Here is a 23,022-nt window from a genome sequence, read left to right as displayed (position 1 = left end):
GGGGTCTCTTCAAAAGGGTGTCAGATGTAATTAAGGGCGTGGCTTAAAACACCTAGGCTAAAAATCTGTGCTAAGCATAGTGTTCGGCCCGACTGGTATTATATTTTTTCTGTCATTACATCCAGATATATAATACAGCAAGTACTGTTACACCAAAAACAAGGCAGGTTTATTGGCTTTGTCAATGGTTGTTAGTTGCTTAAAATAAAAAAGCAGCAAACATGGCTTTGTTGAATATAATATTGAGAATATGTCAGTTCTAAAATGGTCAGTCAGTGAAAGAACTCTAGCGCCTTCTTTTTAACTTGTTTCACGGGCTACTTTATATAAACTGTTTTCTCACGTTGCTGCATGGGCATTTTATCTTTTATCCATCTAACAGAATGCCCTTCTCTACACTGATGCAGGAGGAGTCCACCACATGCTTTAACAGCCCAGACTGGCCCATTGTTATTCTGTATGTGACAATCAGCCGGCAGACAGAACGACAATGGGTGGGGTGAGGCTGCTCTCGTGCTTAGAGGAAGAGTGCGAGGTGGCCCCATCAGGGGGCTGAGGCTTCTCACATGGGTGGAGTGCTGCTCCCTGTAATGGCCATCATTAGGGACAAAAGGCATCTGTAAAAGGGATCCTCACAGACAACGGACGTGAGGATCCCTTCCTCACGTCCATGAAATTTACAGATGGTTGGTCACCCTACTTAAGGCCTCACTTGTGTATTGTCTGGTGGGTCAGCTTTCATGCAGGTTGTAACCTGGAAATATCACTTCTGCCACCCAAGGTGTCAGGAGCCACTATGCCTTGGTGGTAGAGTTGAACTGCCAACGCTGTGTTTACGAAGACAGACACCTATGCCGGGGTCTTTCAGAATTAATGTCTCACATGTGGTGTGATTTTAATCCCAGCGCTTGGAAGATATTTCTCTCCGAGACCACCATGTTTGACATAGCAGACTCAAATAGAATAGATACTGGCAGGATTGGTGACAGAGGGACTGCCCTGCCTTAATTCGGCCCGCTACCCCTCTGATGCCATTTTCACTTACATCTGGGTTTGGGCACAGGTGTGTGCTGCTCGCCGAACAGTGAAATCACACTTCTGTAACCTCTGTGCGAGATGAAGGTATCCAGGGCATAGTCCAATCTTTGGGAACCGGCTGCCCCAAAATAAAGGCATTTGTTATTTTTTTCAAAATGGACGAAGTAAAAACCATAAATGACAGGAATATTGGGCACGATTCACAAAACTAACTTATGACAAAATCCTAAACTTACTATTTTGTCGTAAGTTAGTCCTGTGAATTGGCCCCACTGTTCCATAAACATTAACAGTTCTACAAAATGGTTTACCTAGCTCTCCTCTGTCAGTTTCTCTCCAGTTACAGAGGCACATGCAGCACAGTAGAGGAGATATTTAAAATATAGTCAACAGAGGCATCTGGTGACATTTGAAAGTGGGGGAACATAAAAGTTGGAGTTTTACGTAATGAGCAAAGCGAGTGAGCTCGACCTACATAAGCAAAATATGAGCTAAATTTGAACTTTAAATTTTGTGTCCATGTGTGGGACAGGAGACCTGTGGATAGTAAATGAGGCACACAGGGAAACAGCTGTGCTCTGCCTGGAAGCAGGGGCTGGAAGGTGGTGAATGAACACAGATTGACATGCCCTTCCTTGTGAAACTAGGTCCATGGTGTAGAGGGGTACGTGGCGAAGCGAGCAGCACAGGAGGGTATGGAGAGGCTCTGGCAGGGAGCTGAGGAAATACATGGTCGGAAGGAAGGCTTCAGGGATTTATTCCTGACCACCAACGGCAAGTGCTTTGGGAACGACTTATAAGACATAAGCAGTGGAACGCATCTCAGCTAAATCACAATGGGAAAAGATAAAGCAAATACAGGACACTAAAGTAATACGATAAACCAGTATGCGCAGCTGCGGACACCGCAGCAAAGGGTTACAAGGCAGTCCCAGGATGCAGAACGAAAAATAGAGCTATCAAGAGCAGAGCTCCTGGCAGCCATACAGAGTACCCGTAGTGCTCTGAATGGCAAAATAGACACTGTGCCAATAGAAGTGGGAAGGGCAAAATAGACACAGTTTCAAAAGAAGCAGGACTGTTGCGTGCAGATCTCTGCAAGGTGTCGGAGAAAGTGACGGCACATGAACAAAATATTGGCGTCGTTCCTCAGGCGATTTGCACCTTGAAAGAGCAAGTGGTGAGATTCACAACCATGGCGAAAATACTGGAGGACAGGGCAGAGGATGCTGAAGGCAGGTCTTGCCGAAATAACCTGCATCTCATGGGATTTCGTCAGAGGGCAGAGGGTCCCTCTGTAGAAATTTTTTGGGAGGCCTGACTAAAACAACACTTTGCGACCTAAGGGATCGGCGCCAGTGTTTGCGGTGGAAAGGGCTTACAGGGTGTTGATGAGGTATCCCCTCACTGGGAGCGCCGCCATGGGCACTAAGTGTGTGAATTTTCAATTTCCGAGACTAAGATAGTATCCTTGAAGCAGCAGGAGAAGCAAAAGCTCTCATATTTGAAACCTCTGAGGAACTCCGGGTGGTCATAGCAGCGCTTTCCAATGGAAAGTCCCCAGGCCCTGACGGACTCCCAGCGGAGTTCTATAAGGCATATCCGGACCTCCTGATCCCCAAACTCATTAAAGTGTATTTGACGGCGTTCGATGACTCCTCACTGCCACCCTCTCTAAATGAAGCCACCCTGGTCTCCCTCTTAAAGCCGGGAAAAGACGGGACGCTGCTGGGCTCATACAGGCCACTCGCCCTCCTAAACACCGACTATAAAATATTAGCATCCACACTAGCACGAAGACTAGCCCAGTACACGCCCACCCTGGTCCACACAGACCAGAACGGCTTTGTACCCACACGCAGCACATCGCACAATATCCGTCGGCTGTTTAGGGTGCAGGAATACACGAGGGAGGCCTGGCCACAGTCGGGTTGTCTTGTACTAGATCTGGAAAAGGCATTCGATTCAGTAGAGTGGCCGTATCTCAGGGCGGTAATGCGGAAATTTGACCTGGGAGAAGCATATTTGGATATGGTCGGCCTCCTCTACCAAACGCCTAGTGTTCGGGTCCGGACCGGGGGCCTCCTGTCGGACACTATACGAGTCAGGCGGGGCACGAGACAGGGTTGCCCCCTGTCGCCTCTGCTCTTTTCATTAGCAATGGAACCATTGGCGGAGTTGCTGAGGAGACAGGGTACAGAATGGGGCATCCCGTTGATAGACGGCACGCATGCGGTCTCGCTGTATGCTGATGACCTGCTCCTCTACATCAGGGACCTCACACAGATACCGCAATAGCTCGCGGACACCCTACGAGAATTCACAGCCCACTCGGGGCTGAGAGTCAATTGGGGGAAATCTGGGGTCTACCCCTTTCACCCTGACATGCAGAAATGCGAGGTGCACTTAGGGGAAACGATACTGACCTGGTACGCGGGTACCTTTAAATACCTCGGTATCCACATATATCGGTCTCCGGCAGACATACTGGATGGCAACCTGGTCAGGGCTATATCCTCCCTGCGAGCCCAGATAGCTTTCTGGAGCACGCTCCCGCTGAATGTCCCGGCCAGAATCACCCTAACGAAAATGATAGTATTGCCGAGACTCCTTTATTATTACTCGAACATACCGGTATACGTCCCCACCCGGATTTTTAAAGAATTGGAGGCCATGGTACGAGCACTCATATGGAACACAGGGAGACCCAGAGGGGCCCTGAAGAAGCTATACGCCCGACGTCATTGGGGGGGACTCGCGGTCCCCAATCAAGAACTTTATTACCTCGCGGCGCAGCTTCAATGGGTGGTGGCCTGGCTTGCGGGACGAAACCTAAGCGACACAGCCTCGATGACACCGGCCCTGACCCACGCGGGGGCTCTCACAATGTTCCACCCCTTAAATAAAGCAGCTCGCGGAGCGCAACTACACCTTACTGTGGCACTTAAATGCTACAAACGAGCAATAAGACTCACGAGGGAGATTACCCCCTACGCCCCAGCACTCCCACTACAAGGCATGCCCAGACCTGGGGGAACGGTCACTGCGACACAATTAGACAGCTGGGAACACGCGAGGTTAGAATCAATGGCGGATCTGTACAATGAAGGCACCCTAGTCCCGTTTGAGAGACTGGTGGAGGACTCCGGTCTACCGGCAGGGCAGTTCTAGCTCCACGCCTCCATGGTCCGGGTACTTACGAAACACTGGGGTGATATGACGGAGGAACCTCAGACGCACCTGTTGATACATTACCTCCACATCATGGGGAACGGGTCTCACGTGATACACTGGCTGACACAGGCGTTACAGTCCCACACAACATGCATGCTCCAGCCCTTGAGAGACAGATGGACGACTGACAGAGGGAAGGACTGGACAGATAAGGAGTGGGAAAGAATCCTGGAAGGCCCACGCCACATACCCCGCAACTCGAGATTCAAAATCGTACAATTCTACATCATACACAGGGCATATCTGTCCCCGGATAAAATCAACCGTTACTTCGCGCTGGATACTTCCAGCTGCCCACGATGCTCGCTACTGAATGCAGACCTCCTGCACATGCTGTGCGCATGCCCCAGACTACAGGCGTACTGGCAGGATGTAACTACACTTTTGACAAAAGGGACAGAAACAGAACTGCGACACGATTGGGACACCTGCGTGCTGGGCCTGTTTAAAAGGACGAAACACAACAAGGCTTATACCAGGTTCTGGGATCTGGGACTGATAACCGCCAAACGACTCATAACGCGACATTGGAAGGCCGCTAACCCACCACTGACGAAGCACTGGTGTGCCTCTCTCACCTATTGGGCGACAGCAGAGGGCACAGTCCTCCGCAGGGAGGAGACCGCGGGACGGAGAGCCATCCCAATAGCCCAGATCTGGGACGACTTCCTACAGGCATTCAGCAGGGCCTGTCAAGAACGAGGGGTAACGTAGGCTGGGTGGGGACCCCCCCCACCCCCCCAGTAGTGCGAAGATATACAATCGGGGAGAGTGACACACGGCAATAACAAGAAGTCGGGGCCACACATATATGGGCATAAACCACCATTCACATAGTTCCCTCCCCGCTCACCGACCCTCCACCCCCCACCCTCCCCCCACACTCCTCTCCCCCCCTGCTGGGGAAGACCGACCACACGACCGGCACACACGGAGCAACACCACCCCAAAGCTAGAAGCCCCCACAACTCGCCCGTAAACGTCGACCCGCCTGTGCATAGCATTTCCACCCTGCATTGACACGCTACCTGGCCACGGGACTTAGACAACAGGAATCACACTGTAGCACCCCCTCCCCCCCCTTGAATTAAGGTTCACTTCATCCCCGATTTCTCTTCTATTCCCTCCCTCGGTTCTGAGGTTGTTTCTGCAGACTGTCGCCCCCCCAGTTGACTACGCTGCACTTTCATAACTGACAAACAAGCACATGAACACAAGCCACACGGCGACCCACGCCGCAACCCTCTACTGCACCGCGACAATATCCAAGGCGCACTCAAATCAACAGCTTCAACACACTGCTCTTAGTGACAGGTCTGGTCGGAGAGGTCTACCCTTGGGAAACGACGCATTACAGCACCAAGTGGAGGGTTGTGGGCATTACAGGGAGCATTGACCAGAGGCACACCCAGCTTGACAGGGTGGGCCGGATACTCTGGTGGGATAGATGACGCAAAATACAATGATGTGTAATATAAATGTGTCATTTAGTGAACACGCCGGGACTATTCCCATTGCAGCCAACAGCACAGCTCAATGATGATTGTACTTACCGGGACTTTGGCTGTCGTCAGCGTTATCACGGACATTGTACAAACTGACTAACTTTCTGTTTCCCCATTGTACTATGCACGCAATAATGAAACTGTATGTCAATTGTTTCAATAAAACCTATTTAAAAAAAAAAAAAAAAGCTCTTATATTTGAAAACCACAACATGACAATTTTCCCAGATTACACATGGAAGGTCCAGGCAAAAAGAAAATCAGTTGTCGAGGTAAAACAGAAACTCACACAATGGAACTGCTGTATATGTTAATGTTCCCGGCGAAGGTCTGGGTGGTGGCGCTGGGGAAGACTCATTTATTTGAGAGTCCTGATGAAGTTTGGCCATGGCTAGAAGCAGGAGATAAGCTACTGCAGCGGGAGAGGGGCACCCAGAGAACTGGTAGCAGGTTATGGGGAGGGGCACAATAAACTATCAATTGAAGTTTGTCCCTGGAGAAATCAGTTAGAGGAGTGTCAATGTATACTAGTCTAGATACTGGCAGTTAGGCTAAACGCATGGGTAGAGTCATTGGTACATGAAGATCAGTGCAAATTCATACCAGGATGGAGCACAGTCCTTAAGTTGCGCTTGCTTGTGCACGTCATGCTTGCTGTGAGGGGGAGTCAGGAAGACATTGGCCCTAGTATCAGTGGATATTGCAAAAGCATTTGATACTGTTAAGTGGAGTAATTTGCAACAGATGCTACAACATATAGGTTTTGGTCCACAATTCTGACATTAGGTTAGGATACTATACACCTCGCCTAGAGCTAGGTTGCTCAATGGGGACATCATGTTGGAAGAATGGGGGGTATGGAGAGGCACGAGATAGGGTTACCCACTCTCTCATTTATTATTTGCACTTGCGATTGAATCAAGACTCAGGAGGGAGTGGGCGGCTGCGGGAATAATATTAGGGGAAATGACACCCCTGATATTTTAATATGCTGATGATGTGCTGGCCTATCTGCAGTGACTGGCGCTCCTGCGGCATTTGGATCAGTTTGGAAAGATAGCAGGGTATGTGTTGATAAACGGAAATCTCTGCTGTTCCCCTAGACGACTTTAAAGGGGATTCCGGGGGCGTAACTGCCACAGTTGGGTCTACGCTGGAAATTGTCGTCCTTTTGGTACCCTGGCATCATCGTGGCCCACACCATGGATGACCAAATTCTCTTTGATATAGAACAATTGGTGAATGGGCTCTCAAGATCAATTACGTTTGGAACACGCTGCTGCTCTCCAAAATGTGGAGGGTGGCAGTAGCTAAAATGGTATTCCTCCCCAGATGTCTGTATATCATTCAAAACGCATTGTACACTCTACTCTGTAGTCTGTTCCGGAGACTGGACAGTCTCTTGACATTACTGGTATCAGCAGGAAAGAGAAGTAGGTTTGCGCTCTCACAACTCAAGAGACCGCAGAGGGGGAATTTGGTCTTCCAAATGTGTAATTGTATTATCCCACCTAGTAGCAATATGTAGTGCAGGGAGCGTTGGGGCATGATAATGGAGATCAGTGGTTTTTGAGGGGCACGCATGGTTTACACTGCCTAATGGAGCTGCTCATGCGTGGGAAGAGAGTCCCACTGATCACTCCATACCTGATAAGCCATATCGCGGAGATTTGGGAAACGAGCAATCACAAGGGTGTTTAAAAAAACGCTCTTTGCCAGGGATCTAGCTAGATGGACATTGCTTCCATTTTACTGCATTTATCAAGACATATCCATGGTCAGGTGGAGGAAGGGTGGCTGCATGACTTTGGGGATTTGTATGCGGGGGGGAACATGCTTGACGTTTAAGGCACAGACAGCGTTCGGGTTGGGACGGGACAATTTCTCCAATATGCTAAAATAACACATACGGCATGGGGAATATGGACAGATTTCCCAAATCCCCCGAAGGAAACTGTCACATTACAACTGTTATTAACGGCAGGAGCAACAAAACGTATGGTGACCTTCCTGTATAAGACATTGCAGGAAAGAAAGGGTGTGGAAGGAGGCACCTTCTAGACGAGCAAGGGAGGGGGATTTGGGCACTCGCTTTGCAGCCTCTGACTGGAATGCGACATGTGAACTAGTTTTTTTATTTTATTTATTTAATGCGTTTTTATATAGCTCAGACTTTACCCGAAGGTGTCAAAGCGCTTCACAATAGGAACAGTAATGATACATGCGTTGATGAGAAAAAATTACAAGGGAGCATGTTACAAAAGCAAACGTTACGTTAAATGATACAATACTAGTTAAGAAACTGTCTTGCAATGCCCGTTTTAAATTGACCCATTTTAATAACTTCCATTGCACATACTTAACTCTGATTAAACTCAGCAGGATGTACGTGGGAAGGAGAGCAAATTACCCCAGGTGTGGTTTGGATGGTGCAAAACGAAGGGTGGCCATCGGATGGTAGAGTACGAGGATGCCGTCAATAGAATTATGGTATAAAAATGTGGTTGTATGGGCCCAAGCGGAAGAGGTAAACATGAAACGTGCCCGCATTCATGATAACTTAGAACAAGATCCAGTGGATTGGGCGACCCTCATGGAGAACATGAATTATAGGGATAGAGAGGAAGAGGATAAAAGAAAAGGGGAGAAAGCATGCAGGAAAGAGACACACAGGGTGTTTAGGAGTAGGAGTAAAGACAGGTACTGTTGCAAGAAATGTAGACATGATTAGCATGAGAGTACTGTAGGTCTGAACTTGCATGACGTGGACGGGAAGCTGATGGGAGAGTCAAAGATTTTCATTGGGATTATTGATAAGTCAAAGTGAATGTGTCTGGTTCCCTAATGTTAACGGAGGGTAATACTAGAGATTGTGTGACGACACTGTATTGGTTGCTGGTTTAGAGTTTGTTTATTATGCAAAAACAATGTACAAGTGATTTACCTGTCACCTGTCTGTATACTAAATGAACAGGATACTGTATAATGTAATGACTAATAAAAAAAAGTTTTTTTCAAATACACTCAGCAAGCAGAGCTAGTAGGGAACGTTTGATGAAAATGAAGACTATAGTAAGAATAACAGAATAGAGGAATGGGCAGAGAGCTTAGGTTCCTGCCTTCAATCACATTATGTATTTTTCGCCCAAATTCCCGTGGTCCTCAGTGCCCCATATAATAAAGTCTTGGTATTTTCATCTACGCCACTTCCATCCATTCCTCGGTCCATTCCTATCCGCCATCAGTGCCAGGCAGAGAAACAGTAGTGATCGCTTTACCGTAGTTCTATGCTGGCCATACACTCTCATACCAAGGTACTCCAGGTCATGAGTGTCTTGTGTGCATATTAATACTACGTGAATAAACGGGACACCTGTTTCCCCACCCAGTGTGTGCCGGCAGGTTTGGTAAATGTAAGAATCTATCAGAGGTGTTTGCCTTTCCCATCAATCATAGTCCGATTTCAGCTGTATCACAAATCGCTATTAAAGGTAGGCATGAAGGAAGTAGGGTAGAGTCGAAAGTCTGTAATATGGAAATGTAATGGAAGCCTGTGTTGCAAAATGAGTTATGGCAGCCTCGGAGTTAACTAATATCTTTTCGGAGGCAATATCAAAAGGTAAGTTATGATTCCTCTTAAGAAGAACTGATCTCAAATATTGTACACTGATTACTCAGAGGACATGTCATAATGTAATTTAAATTCTGAAAATACTTTAGATTTCATATATTTGAATGTTGCGCTTTAGTAGAAAATATTATTCTTTCTTTGTATTTGTGTTGATTGAATTATGGCTATGTTGCAGAATCCGAGGGTCTTCGCCTTCCAGTTGTGGCTCCAGTCCATTGAATATTACGAACACGCCACCTCCAGATTTGTCTTCTCCTGGAGGAAAGAAGGTACCGAGACCTGTTTTATATTATTAAATAAGGAAACTCGATAGTAAGTCTGATGATAACAGCATATGAACTAAAACTATCATTTTATAACTATGCTCGCAATGGTTGACTAATTCCTTAATTTAAAACACTAGAGTACTAATTTTGTAGGAGAACATTGCGTGTTCCTTTCACCATGCAGCATTCGTAAATTCCTTTTCTTTGAAACTATCGCAGCTTAACAGGTAGAACTTCCCAGTGTAAGTGATAGGAAATATATTGATGCCTCTCTTTCTCTCCGTCACAACAAAATATCGGTAGATTATTAAACCATATTACTAAAGATTCCCAAAGATATTTTTGGCGAAGAGAAATTACTGAGGAAGTTCATTGCGGATAGACCTTGAATATGTGAGAACAAACCCATTCGAACCAAGAGAAAATATCACTGGGTACCAAGGTGAGCGTGGTTTTAAACTCTGCTGTTAATGTGTTTGTCATTTTCATTGTTTTGCTTTCTTAGCAAGATCAAGGTGTAGTCTTCAGAGTCTAGAGCCACGAGAGTTTACCTCATCCATCTTTATCCTTTTATTTCCTACCGCTTTGGCTTTACCTTAAGTCTCAACAGAAGTGCACGACTTAAGATCGTTTGTGATCTGCTAAACTGGCTGTTTCAGTGCTGGGACTTTATTTCCTATTGCTGACGGAGGCACTGAAAAGGAGCAATCCACACAGTACTTGGGTGCTTGGGCCTGTTCTGTGCCGATTACTCAATCCTGTAAAATGACTAATAGGTCTGACATCGACTATTGCTTCCAACTCTTACAGACTCCCCCCCCTGTACCAACTATGCTCTCACCTCAACTCCTAAAATCTCTTCAAGTCCCTGGCTGTACGACGTCACTGTGGGCGTATGCGGAGGACGGCCGGGGGCCATGTGAACTCCGCCCACTCAATAAACCGCCCGCAGAGCGTTAAAATGTGCGCAGGTCAGACCTGGTTAATGCGTATTCCTGCATTCCAAATCAATGAATGAAAAAACTCAAGCCGGAATCAATCAGTACCCTGCTATTAGTGACTGTAAGAAATTGGGTTACTGGTTGAGGGGGTGAACTCCTACCCAAGCAGAAACCACAATCCTTGTCACGGTTAAGTCATCAGCACACTCTAAATTAATCTGTGCTCAATCCTTTGGTAGCTTGGTTCAGAGCTGTCAGGCTTAACTTAGAGGCAATGTGTAAAGTATTTATGCAGTACTTAACCCCTTCGATGCTCATGACGAGCTCAGCTCGTCAGGAGGCACGGTTGAGCTGTGCTCATGATGAGCTGAGCTCGTCATGAACAATGGAATAACTCAGGACCCAGCACAGGAGGGGAAAACCATAAGCAGCGATGGTGTTAAAAAGTAAGAAAGTGGAACACATACAAGAAAGACCCCACACCAAGTTAGAAAAATTGAGTACAATTTAATAAATAATTTTAGACCAAAATGACAAAAATCCAATCAGTAGAACAGATGAGATTCAATTTTAAAGATGTAAGTGAACATAGCACCAAAAAGCACAATGCCAACAAGCAAAGGTAACAGTTTAACAGGAGCGCACAGCGTGTGTAAGCAAGTCCAAATACAAATCTTGTTGGTGCTCAAGGTGGGCAAGAGTCTGTTACCAAGACTCTCATATGTAGCCAACAAGCGGCTAAAACCTGCAAGGAAATCCACCAAGCACTCAAATGTACAATCAAAGTCCACAATAGTTAAGTAGATTCCTTCAGAAATTCTTCTTTTTTATTCCATCATCCAATGTAACTGAAATTCTCAACACAGCCAACACGTGTTTCGTCTTTGTCAGTCTTTGACATTCAGACTTCTTCACGGCCCTAGAGCTCAGTACTTCATAACAGTCACCGTATATAGTTCTTCAAATCTGTCAACAAAAGGTAATATGTATCGTGTAGCACGAATTAAAAGTATCTTCCTCATAAATGTAACATGTAAATGGTAAGTTCAGAATGACGTATAGTTCAGCGAGTAACTGTCAGTATAGTAAGTGAAGTGCTCCCGTATTCAGGATATCAATATAAAAGTATCGGTCCATTGACGTGTGTCAACAGTAACCAGCCATCAGTCATTCCGCGTGCACGCGGAATGACTGATGGCTGGTTGCTCTTGACACACGTCAATGGACCGATACTTTTATATTGATATCCTTTAAAAAGCACAATGCGCCAACTGTGGATATCTGGTTGTGCTAGATCAGGACAAAGTCACAAGTTCAGGCTGACCGCGATGGAGCATGGGCAGGCTACAAGGACCCAGTTAGGCCAGCTGAACTAGAATACCTTAAATCCTGGTTACAAAAGTTTGAGTCCTGTGTCTCAAATGTGTCAAGGAGGTTGGAGGTGCACCACACAGCCTCAGTTCCGAGGAGCTGTGACGGTGTGATAAGAGGTCCTGTCAAAGTCGAGAAGCAATCGATGAGGGGGCTTGCAATGCAAAGTCCTGCACCAAGGATGCCTCGCGCACCGGCTGGTTCCAAAGAAGCTACGGGGCTTGCAATGTGGATTACTATTTTGTCGTCAACTTCACTTCTTGAGTATCGTAAGAAGCTGAAGAGCTGGCTTTTTATGTAAGCACCTTGGACCACATACCTACACACATTGCCCTAACTTCTGAATTCCCTCTTGGTTTATTAGTGCGCTATACAAATCAACATAACATAATATGTTTAAATCGCTTCTTAAGAGGGTAGCAACAATCAGTGCTGCAGGCCCACTAGTAGCATTTAATTTACAGGCCCTGAGTACATGTATGACCGCTGTACTAGGGACTTAAAATTAAATAAAATATGGCAATTGGGTAGAATCTAATTCCACCAAGTTTTAAGGGTAGAGCACAAGCACGTGTTAGCAGTGGTAAAGTGTGCAGAGTCCTAAGGCCCACAAAAATGAGATCATCATAAAATTGGAGCGGTGAAAGCAACAAATTTGGTGGAAGACCATTCTAAGGCTGACAGTTCTAACTTTGACAGACACCTGTCTAAGCAATGGTGTGCCACCTATCATACACATAAACAGTTTAGGGTTATCTTAATATAAAAAGCTCCTAAAAAGCAAGCAGCTTGAAAGTCTGGATGTGGTGTAGGCATTACTCACAAAGCGGCCCTTTGGAGTGAGTACAGTATAGCCCCTGAATGTGAATCACTAGTAGTCCAATCCTCTCCATTGCTTACCTATACAAAGTAGAATTTGGTGAACCTTTACTAGACTTCCTTGCTGAGACGAACTTAACGTATCCGCACTTTTGCATTTTCGTGGCTTCAATCAATCAATCAATCATTGCATTTATATAGCGCACTACTTACCCAGAGGGTCTCAAGGCGCTGGGGGGGGGATCTGCTACTGCTCGAACAACCAGGTCTTGAGTTGCTTCCTGAAGGCGAGGTGGTCCTGGGTCAGGCGGAGGTGGGTGGGGAGGGAGTTCCATGTCTTGGCGGCGAGGTAGGAGAAGGACCGTCCCCCTGTGGTGGCTCTACGGATGCGAGGGCGTGGCTGGTCGATCGAAGCTGGCGTTCGGGAGCTTAGAAGTTGAGGTGGCTGTTGAGGTATCCTGGGCCTTGGCTGTGTAGGGCTTTGTGTGCATGGGTGAGGAGACGGAAGGTGATTCTCTTGTTGACCGGGAGCCAATGCAGATCTCTCAGGTGTCCGGAGATGTGGCTGCGACGGGGGATGTCCAGGATGAGTCGTGCTGAGGCGTTCTGGATCCGCTGGAGTCTCTTCTGGAGTTTGGCGGTGGTTCCGGCGTAGAGGGCGTTGCCGTAGTCCAGACGGCTGGTGACGAGGGCCTGGGTGACCGTCTTCCTGGTCTCGGTGGGGATCCACCGGAAGATCTTACGTAGCATGCGCAGGATGTTGAAGCATGACGATGAGACGGCGTTGACTTGTCTGGTCATGGAGAGGGAGGAGTCTAGGATGAAGCCCAGGTTGCGTGCGTGGTCTGTTGGTTTGGGTGCGCTGCCTAGGACGGGGGCCCACCAGGAGTCGTCCCAAGCGGCGGGTGAGGATCCCAGGATGAGGACTTCCGTCTTATCTGAGTTCAGTTTCAGGCGGCTGTTCTTCATCCATTCGGCTACCTCTTTCATCCCTTCGTGAAGGTTGGCTCTGGCGGTGGCGGGGTCGTTGGTAAGGGAGAGGATCAGCTGGGTGTCGTCGGCGTAGGAGATGATGTTGAGGTTGTGCTGGCGTGCGATGTCTGCGAGGGGGCTCATGTAGATGTTGAAGAGGGTTGGACTGAGCGAGGAGCCTTGAGGGACGCCGCAGATGACTTCGGTGGCTTCAGATCTGAACGGAGGGAGGCGGACTCTCTGTGTCCTTCCGGCGAGGAAGGAGATGATCCACTCCAGACTCCGACGTTGCTGAGGCGTTGTACTAGGGTACGATGGCAGACAGTGTCGAAGGCAGCGGAGAGGTCGAGGAGGATGAGGGCCGCTGTTTCTCCGTTGTCGAGCAGCACTCGGATGTCATCGGTGACTGCGATCAGGGCGGTCTCGGTGTTGTGGTTGGCCCGGAAGCCAGACTGCGAGGGGTCGAGGGATCCGTTCGTCTCGAGGAAGGCGGCCAGCTGCTTGTTGACGGTCTTCTCGATGACTTTTGCAGGAAACGGGAGCAGCGAGATGGGGCGGTAGTTTTTGAGGTTGGTGGGGTCAGCCGATGGCTTCTTGAATAGAGCGCTGAGTTCAGCGTGCTTCCAGCTCTCCGGGAAGGTAGCGGTGTCAAAGGAGGTGTTGATGATGTCCCGCAGGTGGGGTGCGATGATAGCGTCGGCCTTGTTGAAGACGTGGTGAGGACAGGGGTCGGTCGGAGATCCCGAGTGGATGGAGTTCATCGTGCGGACGGAGTCTTCGGTGCTGATCGGAGTCCAGGCGCGGAGGGTGGTGGTGGTTCGGTCGTGGTGTTCGTCGGTTGAGTGCTGAAGCTGTTGTGTATGTCCGCGATCTTGATGTGGAAGTAGGAGGCGAGGGAGTTGCAGAGGTCTTGCGAAGGGGTGATGCCGTTGTTTCCGGCGTTGGGGTTGGAGAGCTCTTTGCTGTTGTGTGCGTTGTTGTCCAGTCGTTCCTTGAATGCAGTTTTCTTGGTGGCGCGGATGAGTTGGTGGTGTTTTCGGGTGGTGAGCTTGAGGGCAGTCATGTTGTCCGGTGTTGGGTCTCTGCGCCAAGTTCTCTCGAGGGCTCGGCAGTTCTTCTTGGAGCTCTTGAGTTCGTCGGTGAACCATGGGGCTTTCTTGCTGCCGGGTCTGCTGGGCGGGTTCCTCAGGGGGGCGAGCTCGTCTGCGCAGTCGCTGATCCACTTCGTGAGGTTGGTGGCCGCCTGGCTAGGGTTCGTTGTGCGGGTTCATGCTCAGGGAGGACGCGAGCTGGTCGGCTGTGATCTTGTTCCAGTTCCTGCGTGCAGCCTGTTGCTGGTGGTGGTGGATCGTGGTCCTTGCGAAGCTGAAGTGGACGCAGCTGTGGTCCGTCCAGTGGAGTCCGGTGGCGTGGCTGAAGGCGATGTCCTTGCTGGATGAGAAGACGGGGTCGAGTGTGTGTCCGGCGTAGTGGGTGGGGGTGGTCACCAGTTGCTTGAGTCCCAGGTTGGCGAGGTTGTCCAGCAGGGTGGTGGTGTTGCGGTCGTTGTTGTTCTCCAGGTGGAAGTTGAGGTCCCCTAGGAGGATGTAGTCAGCGGAGCAGAGGGCGTGTGGGCTGATGAAGTCGGCGATGTCTTCGCTGAATTGTGTGCGTTGTCCAGGGGGTCTGTAGATGAGGGTGCCTCTGAGGGTGGTCTTGGGGTTGATGTGGACTTGGAAGTGCAGGTGCTCGGCGGTTGCGAGGGTGTCATCGGTGTTGGTCGTGATGCGGATGGTGTTCCTGTGGACGATGGCGATGCCTCCTCCGGTGTGGTTGATGCGGTCCCTTCGGATGATCTTGTAGCCGTCTGGGATGGCGATGGCGATGTCAGGCGCTGAGGAGGCGTTCATCCAGGTTTCCGTGAAGAAGGCGACGTCTGGGGCTGTGGTGTCGAGCAGGTTCCAGACCTCGATGGCGTGCCTGTGGATGGAGCGGGTGTTGAGCAGGATGCATTTCAGGTGGCTGCTGCTGTTGCTCGTCTTGGTTGGTGTAGTTGTAGTGCAGGTCCGGATGCAGGTGAACTTGCAGGAGTTGCAGCAGAAGGGTCCGTGGGTGCGTCTCGGGGTGGCTCGGTTGCAGCCCGGGACTCGGCCGGCGTTGAGTGCGTTGAGGGTTGCGGCGTCGTACGTCCGGCGGGTGGGCTGGGGTCTGCGGGGGCCAGGGGTCCTGGCGCTGGGCGCGGTCCAGGCGCGGACGGGCGCAGACGGGCTTACCTTTGGCGCACCTTCAGCGCTCAAACGGCGCTCCCGCTGCGCGCGTCCGCTGCCCGGTCGCTCTGGGGACGTCATAAGAAGGGAGCCGGGAGGGAGGGTCTGCGGGGGGCGGCGGGAGCCAATCGGCTGGCGGGGGGCGGGGCCTCGGGCTGGGGCGGCGGGAAAATCTGGCGCGGTCCTCGGGTGGCTGGGGTGGCGAGAGGCAGGGGGCTCGGCGGCCCTCGGTGGCTGGGGTGGCGAGAGGCAGGGGGCTCGGCGGCCCTCGGTGGCTGGGGTGGCGAGAGGCAGGGGGCTCGGCGGCCCTCGGTGGCTGGGGTGGCGGGAGGCCCAGGAGCGTGTGGGTGACCAGGCCGGGAGGCGCAGTGGCTTGAACATATAGCTTGAAAAGCCCAGCTTCTCCTAAGCCAAAAGCTTACTCTCTAGCTTCAAGTCACTGAATTTTCCATAGCTGGTCTCTGGACCTACCAAGACATCAGGTCATAGTCTTGATGCAAGATTTGCCTTTCCTAACATGATTTTAGTAATTGAGTTGTGTCCCATCACCTGCTCTGACTATCTTAATTACATTCTACCTCTACTCGTCATCATCACTAAAAATTACTCACCTTTAAGCCTAAACTATAAGTATAAGTATTAGCTCATGGAAGAAATTTAATTTGTATACTCTTTGCTCCCCATTATACTACCCCACTCCAGAATCCAGAATGCATTGACTCACCAGTGACTCACTCCCATAAGCTGTGTGGTTTTTCTAGTTGATCATTTTTTTTTTTAAACAACAAGAGGCCTTGAAACAGCCATTGAGATTCTGCCCCAGTTGCCTAGCCTTCCTCCTATGCACAAACCAAACCATGATTTCAATGCATTCTCCTCCAGGTGAATCCACAGAAAGCAAAGTAATCGGGTAGGGGGAGAAAGGGGAGGGGGAGCAGGGGGAAGGAGGGGTGTTTAAAAAAGTTAAGTGAAAAATAAGCCATTTTCTTGACAGCCTAAGGCTAACAGTTTGCTAAATTCCACTTATTTTCACTTTTAAAAAAATGAGTCATTTATATACAAATGGTTATTCATTTAATATTAAGTGAATCGAAACATCTTTCACCGTTTGTTTTACAGAAAAGAAAGGAAAAACAGGGCAATATTAACAGATAGGCTGCCATAGGTACAGACTGAACAATGGGCACAGTGCCTTTAAAGAATCACCCTCTTCCAGTGTCAGATCATGCCCTCAAGTCACAGTTAGGCCAGTTCTTCTTTTTGGCTACTGGAAATGCATTTTTAGTAGAAAAAGAGGGCATAGTGATCCTGTGACATCTGTATTGTCTGTCGATCAGAAGATCAAGCATCTAAGAATTTCCAGGTTCATCAGAAAATTCTAGTGGCGCAAGGAGAAGGTCAGGCTTTAGGACCTGCAGGAGAGAAGCCTGGAATCTGTTTCAGGAAGTTCTGGAGGGCATGGAGAAGTGTCCCCTTCTACCAGAGTACCCGCTATTCTCTCATTAGGGAGATTGACAAAAGGCATTAAGGCAAGAAAAAGTATTGTCCCCGGTTGACGTCTAGAACTGTCACGACCTCCTTACCGTAGAGACAACCAGCACCAAGACACTATTCAACATCAAAGACGAAGCCTTGAATTATGTGGAAGCATTGCTCCTAGTCAACATTGAAGTATTTGGTAATGTCAACAGTTCACTTTCCATCGTTCTGTCTAGGTCAGTCAAAACTCACCTAGACATTGACATCATCAATTTCCAGTAGGTTGAAACTTTCTGAAGAGTCAAGAAGATGAAATGGAGGAGAATGCCAGAGACTTCTGATTCTAAATACTCCAGTGCATATTCTCTGACTTGTGTAGTCACTTCCTGAGTCCACCTTTCAGAAGCTCCTCCAAAGATCCAAGTTTTAGTGTTGTGGAGCAAAAAAGACCTGTAGGTTACATCGAAAGGTATCGGGTTTTTCTGATTTAATTAAAGTGATAATAATTGCTTTCATAAGAATGGTTGAAGGTAGCCTTGATCTATCCCTCATCCAACATGACAGGAAATGTGGGGCCAGGACACCTATGTATGGCTCATATAAGTCTATTATGAGGTGTTCCCACCAGAGGCACAGCCACATGGCACATCTTTGACTGCTTTAAATGTACTCCTCTGAGTGCATAAGAGGTTCTCTGTCCGGGTCCTCCAGCCATACCAACATAAAACTGAGGAGTGTAGCTGCTTATAGTGGTCAATTAATTGATTTAGAATGCCTGGGGTGTCACGCAGTACGTGGTCATCTGAGGGTTTCATGGCAGAAGTATAAATCGTAGCTCATACAGGCATTAGCAGTCTGGCTAAGCTATTTCAGAGTGCTCACCCTTTCGGTAGGAATTCTCCACAGCATAGTTATCTCGAAATTTGACTTGTCGGTCGGTCATTTCTCTAAATTCACCCAACATGGAGCAGAGATCCTTAAGTAACTCAGTTTTTCAACTCAAAGCTTGAAACAGTTCAGGTGCTTGCTTAAGAAAGTCTTTGAATTTCTGCTTCCAGTAGGTCTAGGCTCCTATTCTATCATAATCAGAACATGCTCACATTGTCTGGGCCCCGCATCTGCCTATAGCCACCGAAATGACTGTTCCAAGCCTTAGGTTTCTGTTCTGGAATGTCATTGGCCTTGGGGACAAAATAAAAAGAGTAGTGCTGCAATATCTTAAACATCATTCCTCAGATAGTTCTCCTACAAGAGACACATTTCCATGGAAATACCTACTGTGCACTGGACAGGTGGGGATTTAAAATGATAGCCCATGCCAGTTGTAGCATTGGTTCTCGGGGTGGACATTCTGCTACGCAAATCCTTGCCATTTCTTGTACAAAACACGTGGCCTAACACACTTTAAAGGTATATCACGATCTCCGGATTGTGTGAGGGCAGAAGGTTTAACAACATATTAGTCTATATTACCCCACGACTACATGAAGCTGCATTCGCCGATTTGGGCAGCCTCCTTCTCCGTCTTCCCAATTGGGAATTGCTAATGAGAGGTGATATTAATAACAGACTTAATGATGCAATAGACCCCTGGACACCCTCCGCTGTTCCCTGGCTGACTTCCTAGTGGCCTTTGGACTCATTGATACCCGGCATACCCACAGTCCCATTGCACAGCAATATACATTCCCCTCAGAAGCCCATGGTAGACTTTCACAGATTAATTACTTCCTTGCCTTGATTAGCCAACTCCCTCTTTTCCAAGAGGTTCGTCATCTGGCCAGGGGTATTTCTGACCACTCCCCACTTTGGGCGATCTATGGCTTCCCAGACCAACTAGAATGCTGCCATATTACAATCAGCCCTTGGTATCTTAAAGTCACCGTATCCGCAGGAGTATCTGTAAAGCTACGGAGAACTATTTCACAGAAAGTGAGGGCTCAGTGGACTCCGTCCGGACTATCTGGTAGGCCTACAAGGTAGTCGTCAAGAGCCACAGCCCTCATTGATTGTAGGTCCCAAAAGAGACCAACTAGAGAAACTGGAGGGAGAGATCTGGGATTTGATGTCCAAAATGGTAGATCCAGGGTACGAGAACACACGTCATGCACTCTCATTAAAGCAAAGGGAGCACAGACATATTTCTTTTGAAGCTGCTAAGACTCCTCACCAGGCAACTCAGCGGAGCCCGTATGAAGTTTGTGGCAGAACTGGGAAACACCTTGCCTTGTTCGACAAGAGAGACAGTGCGAACCGTTGGGTCCAGGAGATTCTGACGGAGCAATGTGAAAGGGTAAGCCATAGACAGGCGATAGCAAATTCCTTTGCGACCTACCACAAACAGTTATATTCACTAGCATCTATTGCCTCTGCAGAAGAGTCACATGAATTTTTAACAGATATTCAATTCCAGAGCCTCTCATAGGACATCGCTGGAACAAGGCTTGACTGAAGATGAAGTAGTACAGGCAATCTGTGCGTTAAACTCTGGTAAGACGATGGGCCCTAATGGTGTGCCTGTCAAACTATACAAACGCATGGCCTCCGTAATTGCTCCCTCATCTGCTTCCCATGTTTCAAGAAAGCTGTGAATCAGGTTCACTACCCAAAGACCAGCCACTGACCAGTATAGTGGTTATTCATAAATCTGGTAAGCTGTCGGACAATTATGTCTTCTACTGACCCATTTTGTTATTAAATACAGAAGCCAAAATTCTGGCAAAGCTGCTTGCTACCCAGTTGATGAGATTGATCATCTCATTTGTACACCCGGATCAACCCAGCTTTATGCTGGGTCGTAATACAGCTCTTTATTTGCGACGTTTACACAGTGTTCCTCGCTGTGCTGCTAAGCTGCATTTGGACGCCCTTGTGATGTCACTTGGCACACGTATGGCATTTGATTCAGTTGAATGGCCCTTCCTGTTCAAAGTGCTTGCAAAGGTGGGCTTTGGCCCATGTTGTGTTGGGTAGGTATGGCTCCTCTACATTGACCCTCTAGCCCAGGTTACAGTTAACCGATGCACATCTAGTGTGTTTCGACTACTACGCAGCACTAGGCCAGGTTGCCCATTATCCTCCATTATCTTTGCTCTGGTCCTAGAGGCGCTGGCGGCCTGGATCAGAAGAGTCACCCCTAGTGCTTTGACAGATGAATAGGATGAAAAAATATCCCTTTACACGGATGACATTTTACTCTGTCTCCAACCCAGTTTTTACTCTCGACAGACTTATCTATAATCATACACCCTATCGTCTATATTCGGGCTACAAAATCAACTGGGACTTTGAAAAAAAATTTTAATGGCACCTACTGATATTATCCTAATTAGGGAGAAGTGTGTGTAAAAAGAGTAAACACATTTCAATTTAAATGGCACCGACTGACATTGTCCGAATAAAAACAGGATTACTTCTGAAGCGTTTTAGAAACGCATTGTTCCTGTGAGGTTTATGAGTTGGTAAAACAGGTTGCTGTTACTTAACACATTATGATTTAGGCCACGTAGAGGAGCAGGGTGTGTGTGCCGACTTGGTTGCCGATTTCACATAGCAAGCCTGCCCTGTACCGGCGAAATTCATGTCAGCAGCCTGCGAGATCTGCGGAAAAAGAAGAGCTGTTTTCTCTCCTGTCGAGCTTGGAATTCCTGCCTACATTGTCCCCCACAGCGGGGCTCTCCATTTGTCTCCTCCTGTTTCGCAGCTTGAGCTCAGTACGCCATTGTTCATCCCCCTTTATGTGGCCCTGAGCTATCATGAAGAGCTGAAAAGAATTAATTTGCAAGAAAACAAATGTCTCAACAATTTAAGAAAACTTGAGGGATAAAACACGTGTGCGCAAGTGTGAGTCCGCCCGAAGTGCAACTGAAGCGCATCTCATCTTGAATTGCATGCGTTGCCTCCCCGGGCCGAGGGCGTTTGTTGCTTAATTGTCTCGATGTTAATCCCTCTCTCTGCCTGTGAAGCCATAACAAGAAAGTATGTGTTCAAATTGACTCCTCTCGACTGAAAAATAGTTTATACTTATCAGTTAAATTTTTTTTTTTAAATATCCTTCAAACCGCTTTTTTAAATATCCTTCTACCCGCTTTATATACAAGGTACTCAATTATTTAGCGCAAAATGTGAGCAGTATAGGGTTCCACAGATGGGTAAAGTCAGTTACACAGCACACAACCTCTGCTCCTTGAAGACTGAGGGCTCTTCTTCCTAGAACACTTTGCAGTTGGAAAGAGCTGAAATTACGAAATTTGCGTACGTTTGCATTGACGCTTTTTAGTTCTGCTAATTTTGTTGACAAGCCACCCTTTCTTAGTTTAAAATGAAGGCAAAGGTTTGCTAAAATGGACGATGCTGCTCGGTCGATATGTGACTCAAGTGTATCCTCTGAAAGAAGGAACCATTTTCGTTGTGTTAAACGTGAATGCATGATTAATACAATAGTTATAGTTTAACTCTTTTTGTAAAGCGCCTTTATAGCAGTTTCTTGGTGCCAATTACAGATTTTTATTGTTATTCTACTGAACTCAATGGTGCTTATTTTATTGACCTTCGGATTAATTTATGCACAATTGTTACTCTTTTAATGGAAGTGAAATCAACTGATCGCATATTTTTAAACTTAACGTTACTCATGGGTAATTATTTTAAACTGGTAGAATTACTAATGCTACAAGAAGTTTTTTTGATTAGCTGCCAAAAAAAGAAGGGAGGAAATGGTAGAGGAGAAGACTCGAAAACACTGGAAAGAATAGTGAGAAAAGAAAAAAAAAAGGCTGCACGAAAAGAAGGGCATTAGAAAACAAGAACAAACGGGGCCATCGTCAGGAAATCGACGTAAACAAGCAAAAGCAAATGGTGTGGGGCTGAAGGAGGAGGGGGTGCGAGGGATGACTGAGGATGGGGTAGCAGGGGAGGGAACACGGCCTGGGGGCATAGGGGAGGAGAAGGGGAGGAGAAGCCGCAGAGCGCACGCTGGGCGAAGCCCTTTGATGTGCTGTGAGCGGCCGGGAATGAATGATTAGGGGAGGAGAAGCGGGAAACTGAAAGTACGGCCGGCCTGCGGCCAGCCATGAATAATTAGGGGAGGAGAAGCCCTGGCCGTGAATGCGCGTGCATGTTTGCTCACGTGATTCACGTGAACTGCAAGAAAAACGCGGGGCTGAAAGCCCTTGGTTTGAAGAGGATTTTGCCGACATGAATTCTCGCTCCGCTCAATGCGCTTGCGCGCATTGATAGGTCGCGAGACCTAAAAATGTCAGTCACCTCCAGTTGAGAGAGCAGTGAAAACATGGCTTTTAGTATCTTTATAATCTAAAAGTGCAGATGGAGATCTACGGAACTGCCAGGCATGTATGCGCAAATGTGCCTATTTGCACTCTCTGCTGAACGCTTTATCCTTCAGTTCAGCGAAGTGTGCAGCACCATGTTTGAAGCACACATACGGTAACCTTAATCTGCAGGCTCATCAGCACCACTTGAATGTTTCTACAGTCACAAAGTCAATAGAAAGATGCTAAC

The 23,022-nt window shown here is 47.9% G+C and overlaps 1 protein-coding gene across 2 annotated transcripts in view; it reads left to right on the top strand.

Moving 5' to 3' along the window:
• BMAL1 (basic helix-loop-helix ARNT like 1) overlaps positions 1-23,022 on the top strand; it is a 415,934-nt gene that overhangs the window by 320,637 nt on the left and 72,275 nt on the right. For both annotated transcript variants that reach the window (XM_086955926.1, XM_086955924.1), the window contains one exon: positions 9,584-9,677. In XM_086955926.1, the coding sequence (XP_086812052.1) occupies positions 9,584-9,677 (94 nt within the window). The remainder of the gene's footprint in view (positions 1-9,583; positions 9,678-23,022) is intronic.

This window comes from Lissotriton vulgaris, chromosome 2_1 (assembly GCF_964263255.1).
Source record: "Lissotriton vulgaris chromosome 2_1, aLisVul1.2, whole genome shotgun sequence".
Classification (NCBI taxonomy): domain Eukaryota; kingdom Metazoa; phylum Chordata; class Amphibia; order Caudata; family Salamandridae; genus Lissotriton; species Lissotriton vulgaris.
Note: the sequence above shows the minus strand (reverse complement) of the source record. Positions and strands in the feature narration are given on the sequence as shown.